At 40.3% G+C, this 5,000-nt stretch overlaps 1 protein-coding gene across 1 annotated transcript in view; it reads right to left on the bottom strand.

Annotated features, from left to right (window-relative positions):
• AHCTF1 (AT-hook containing transcription factor 1) overlaps positions 1-5,000 on the bottom strand; it is a 1,022,752-nt gene that overhangs the window by 610,827 nt on the left and 406,925 nt on the right. The window contains exons 24-25 of the mRNA XM_085612122.1: positions 1,901-2,048; positions 1,671-1,818 (exon numbers count right to left, since the gene is read on the bottom strand). Of these exons, the coding sequence (XP_085468248.1) occupies positions 1,671-1,818; positions 1,901-2,048 (296 nt within the window). The remainder of the gene's footprint in view (positions 1-1,670; positions 1,819-1,900; positions 2,049-5,000) is intronic.

The following is a 5,000-nucleotide window of genomic DNA, read 5'->3' as shown; positions in this document are numbered from 1 at the left end:
TAGAGAGATAGAGAGATAGAGAGATAGAGAGATAGAGAGAGAGAGATAGAGAGAGAGATAGAGAGAGAGAGAGAGATAGAGATAGAGATAGAGATAGAGATAGAGATAGAGATAGAGATAGAGATAGAGATAGAGATAGAGATAGAGATAGAGATAGAGATAGAGATAGAGATAGAGATAGAGATAGAGAGAGAGATAGAGAGAGAGAGAGTCTGCAACCACAACCACAGAGTGAAGAGCCACCATCACAGAGCAGAGCAGCAACAGCAATCTATCCCTAGACCAACTGCCAGGGATCGCCATAACCCCTGAAAGGAGTAGGAGGCCAAAGTACAGGCAAAATAATCCTCAACGAAGAAGACCACAAGGGATCAGAAACTCCATCAGAGGGAAAGAGCAAAAGTAGGCCCTCACACTGGAGGGAAACCAGCTGGAAGGATGCCTGACCGGAAGAAAACAGAGGACACACACAGATGACAAGCCACCCATAGAGAGGCGACTGTAGAAACCCAAGCAGAGGGTCCTCGCAGAACGGGGAGGAAGGGTGGGTCGTGAAGCTAGAATCGTCTCTACCAGATACATCGTTACCGAAGGTAAGTAACTTGTACATCTGATAGAGACTACTAGCCGTAGATTCCTTAACGTAGAATAGATACCATAGCCATACCCAGAAGGGAGGAGGGCCTGCGAGAGAGCCTCCCCACCAGGAGAGACACCAGGCCCCAGCAGGATTAGCAGGATCCTAGTTAGACTAGTAGGAAAACAGAATTGACACCAGCAAACAGTGGGGGTGACCATTAAAGCAGATCCTACTTTCCTACACATGGTCGCCAGCAATTTTTGTAAAGCCAGTCATTATCCAATCAGGTAATGAGTTGCCATTGCTACGTACTGCAGTACTACCTCAAAACTACTGTGCCAACAGATATAACTAAGTTTAGAATGCTAATAACTCTAAAAATACTCACCCATTTTAGATGCAACCACAAAAAGAAGCATCTGCACGTCAAAATCTTCAATCGTGACAAATGTCATCCAAATCAGGCTGCCCATTTTTGCGTTATGTGAAATATAATACTCCATGTAAAATGTATTGGATTTAAAGTATGTTTTGGGCCCCAATTTTGCGTCGCACCCCACTGATCAAAAGTCGCAGAGCTTTCAATCCTCAGACAATGTAACAGTTGCAACAGGACTGCAAAGTTTTGCAGAGAATCATCAAACTTGGGCAACGTTTTTAAGGGACAATAATACGAGAAATCCCTGAGTGGGTGGGGGCGAGAGTGGGGGAGGGAGAGAGAGAGTGGGGGAGGGAGAGAGAGATTGGGGGAGGGAGAGAGAGATTGGGGGAGGGAGAGAGAGAGTGGGGGAGGGAGAGAGGGGGAGAGAGAGGGGGAGAGAGAGGGGGAGAGAGAGGGGGAGAGAGTGGGGGAGAGAGAGGGGGAGAGAGTGGGGGAGAGAGTGGGGGAGAGAGTGGGGGAGAGAGTGAGAGAGTGTGTGTGTGTGTGTGTGTGTGTGTGACATTTTATTTTTAAATTACACTTGTCAAGTGCACTGAATTGGACCTACATTAGAAAAATAAAATCCAATTCTGACTCTATTCTAATTGGTTTATTAAAAAATGGAATACATCGCAACATGAAACCCAGTGAAAAACAATGCATATTTACCTTTTGTAAGGGCTGTAAGTCTCTTTATGTTCATTTGAGGATAACTCTCTGATTTTCGTTAAAACATGGTTGATAAATGTTGCTTTGGAGACTGCCTTTCCTCTAGAACTCTGCTTTACTACAGTAGACAATGGTGTGGGCCTTGAAACTGAAGAGAAGTGTAAATTGTCATTAAAACTGAGAACACTAAATGCAAGTAAATTAATCTTGACAGAGAAGAGAATCATCACCTTCCCGCAGTGCAGAAGATGGCAAACTGTACGGCTTTGTGCGCTCTGCTGCTAATCTCATCTGTACTCTAGGGAGAACCTTTCCATACTGATCTAAAATAGAGTTTCTGGCTTCTCCTCGCTCCCGAAAGCGTGGCTCGCGCTCATTCTGGTTAGAGGAAAGAAGAAGAAAAAAATAATCACAATGAAACAAATTCACTGTAATAATTAGGAATATGCACAAATTCTGGATATAGGGTGCAAATCTTTATAAACAATGCAACTCTACCTTCATTCCCCTTTCGGACTTTAACTTGACAGCTTACTTTATTTTCCAGATAAATAGAATATGCCAAATCTACAGAATTTAAAAATCCTTGAAAAAGAAACCAAATAGACTGATCATTAAAGTATCAAAATCAAGCATACATACAACTGGAAGTTAAAGCAAAAAATGCCCACAAGAGATTACAGAGGTTATCATATGAATATGACTTCAGTTTTGCTATCAACTCATAACTAAGTCTTTTATTCTGGGGTTCAGTCAAAAAGGTATTTAATTTAGGCTCAATCCAAAAAAATAATACCTACAACCCACCTTCAAAGCATTGACCTAAAGGTGTAAATAGCACTGGTCAGATGTTGACCGATCTCAACGTTAACCTATTAAACCTTAAACAGTTATGAAATTGCTGTACTAACGCAGGCGTCGGGTGGATTTTCTGAAGCAGCATGCATAAATGTTTCTGTCAGAGGAATGACATATAAAAGGAAGACCATTGCAGCTGCTTTTCTCCGTTAGGATGGTTTCAAGACATGGGTGCTTTTTTTCAATTAACTTCCGCACACTATCTACCTTTATATGGATTTTCATTGGTTACTTGTTCAACCTAATCCTAATATTTATCCCTAACGGACATAAAGGAGTTGTTGGATCTTTTACAGCTCTATCTGTACAATTGCAAAGCGCTCCAGCTAAAGTTTCAAGTTGGGACTAAAATTACTTCTTATGAAAGTAATTACCTTTACTAATAGGCAGCACTTTTAGCATTCAAAATATGCAAAAGCTAAAGTCCCATACATTCAGTTCTTTCTGGTCGATATGGAAATCACATTTTCCTAATATGAACATCACTTCCAGGCACCAGATTGGATCTGCAAGTTTTATTCAGCCAATAAGTTCACTGCGACCCGTTTTTGTGGTCTGTCTTTTGATGCAAATTCACCTGAATAGACACAGCATGTCCATACACCGCACAGAGGGTGGATCCAAAAGAAAGAATAAAATTACCAATTGAGGATATTCTTAACACGGAAGGTAGAGGGACTGAAAAAAACGACCAGGCATACAATATTCATCAGAAAGACCATTGCTGAAGACAATTAACTTCCCACGGACATGCACTGCTGCAGAAGCTTTACATAAACACTTCAAGAACATCATTAAACGGAGGAGTGCAGAGGAACCAGTTATCAATCTTTCAAGTGGCTTTGTAATACTGCTCTTGTAAATTGAAACCGAGCTATCCTACTCAGCTAGTAATGTTCAGAAGTGTGAACAGAGACCTCAGGGGCAGACACAGCCTTTCCTCTTTAAATATGGTATCAAATTCAAAGCTTTATTCGACAGCATTGTCATAAAAGCATATTTACATCCTAACAATAAATATAAATACTATATTTAAAAACAATGTACAATCTTTAAAAATACATTAAACCATAATGCTGGCGAATAGTTCCGATGAATTGATACCATCAATTAAAAACAAGCCTTTATGATAAAAATAGAACAATGTCCTTGGTGTCAGATGTTCATTATCCATCTTCTAGCATTTTTAGGGTGCTTGAACGTATTACCCAGGCCCACCCCAAGAATTTTGCTACGGCAATAACCAAGTATGGAGTGCAATCAGATTCGAGTATCCTCAGGGCATCCTTGTATCTACGTGTTCCCAAATTTAAACATACTGGTTTTATCCATCTACGACGTGGAATAACATACAATGGACAAACAAATAATAAATGACCAGCATCTTCAATCAAATCTCGACAGTGAGGACAACAATTATCATGGTTGGGTGACCAATTTTGAGTAAATGCTTTAACAGGGAGAGACCCAATTCGAAACTGAAAATACAGTTTTCTATCAAAAGGCCTCTCTATGTAATCCCAAAAAGCCTCACAAGATGGAGTACATTTGATGTCGAGGTATCGTCCTGTTAGATTGGTATTCTGGCCAGTGATAAAAGCAGATGTTATAATCATGTCCCAGTACATTTTTTTGAGTGCAGACTTAGGAGGAAATTTTAACCCATTTGAATCATTCCATAGATGCCCCAGGTCTAATTTTATTAATAAGTCTCTGATTTCTTTAAGCCATGCTATAGAATGAAATTGGTCCCGTGACCAGATTTCCTATATCAAAACTTAACAATTAATTGCCCACTTAAAGAGGATCAGTTTATTATTTCACATATGCTAAATTTGTGAACTTTAAAATGAACAAACAATGTTGATCTTGTCCTATGCACTTCTGTGACTATGATGTCATAAGCTTCCCTCTTTTGTCCCACAGGTGTCATTTGCATTTTTCTTTATGCAGTGGAGGAGCAAAGGTTTATAATATGCGAAAATTGACAAAATGAAGACGTTAATCTCAATGTCGCGTGAGTCTTAAAAACATATGATGAGGGATATTTAAGTGAGCATGACTGCATTGTTTGAAAGGCGGACCCCTATGGAAGTAAGCACAAAGATGAAGAAAACTGTTCTAAATCACTTTAAGGAGTCTAGAATCCACTGGCAATTTGAAGAGAGAACCCATAGCTGCTGAAGAGTTTGAGGGGGGAGGGGGGGGGGGGGCTGCATGCAGAAATAGATGTAAAGTGTCCTTTTATGTTTCATGTGGTTAAAATCTTATCAGCAAGTGGAGGAGGATAGAAGGATGTGAAAAGTCTAGTTTTCCAAACTTCCAATGAATTGTCCCAGCAGGGAATATAGCCCACCTAGTGGGGTAGGCCACACAAATTGATTGAGGCTTTCCAGAAAAAAAGGAAAACAATTTTCTCTGGAGCCAATACAAAGTGGGGAAAAAACGTGTTCTTCTGATGGAGACTACACC

This window comes from Triturus cristatus, chromosome 6 (assembly GCF_964204655.1).
Source record: "Triturus cristatus chromosome 6, aTriCri1.1, whole genome shotgun sequence".
Lineage (NCBI taxonomy): Eukaryota > Metazoa > Chordata > Amphibia > Caudata > Salamandridae > Triturus > Triturus cristatus.
This window is presented reverse-complemented; position numbering and strand designations above follow the sequence as displayed.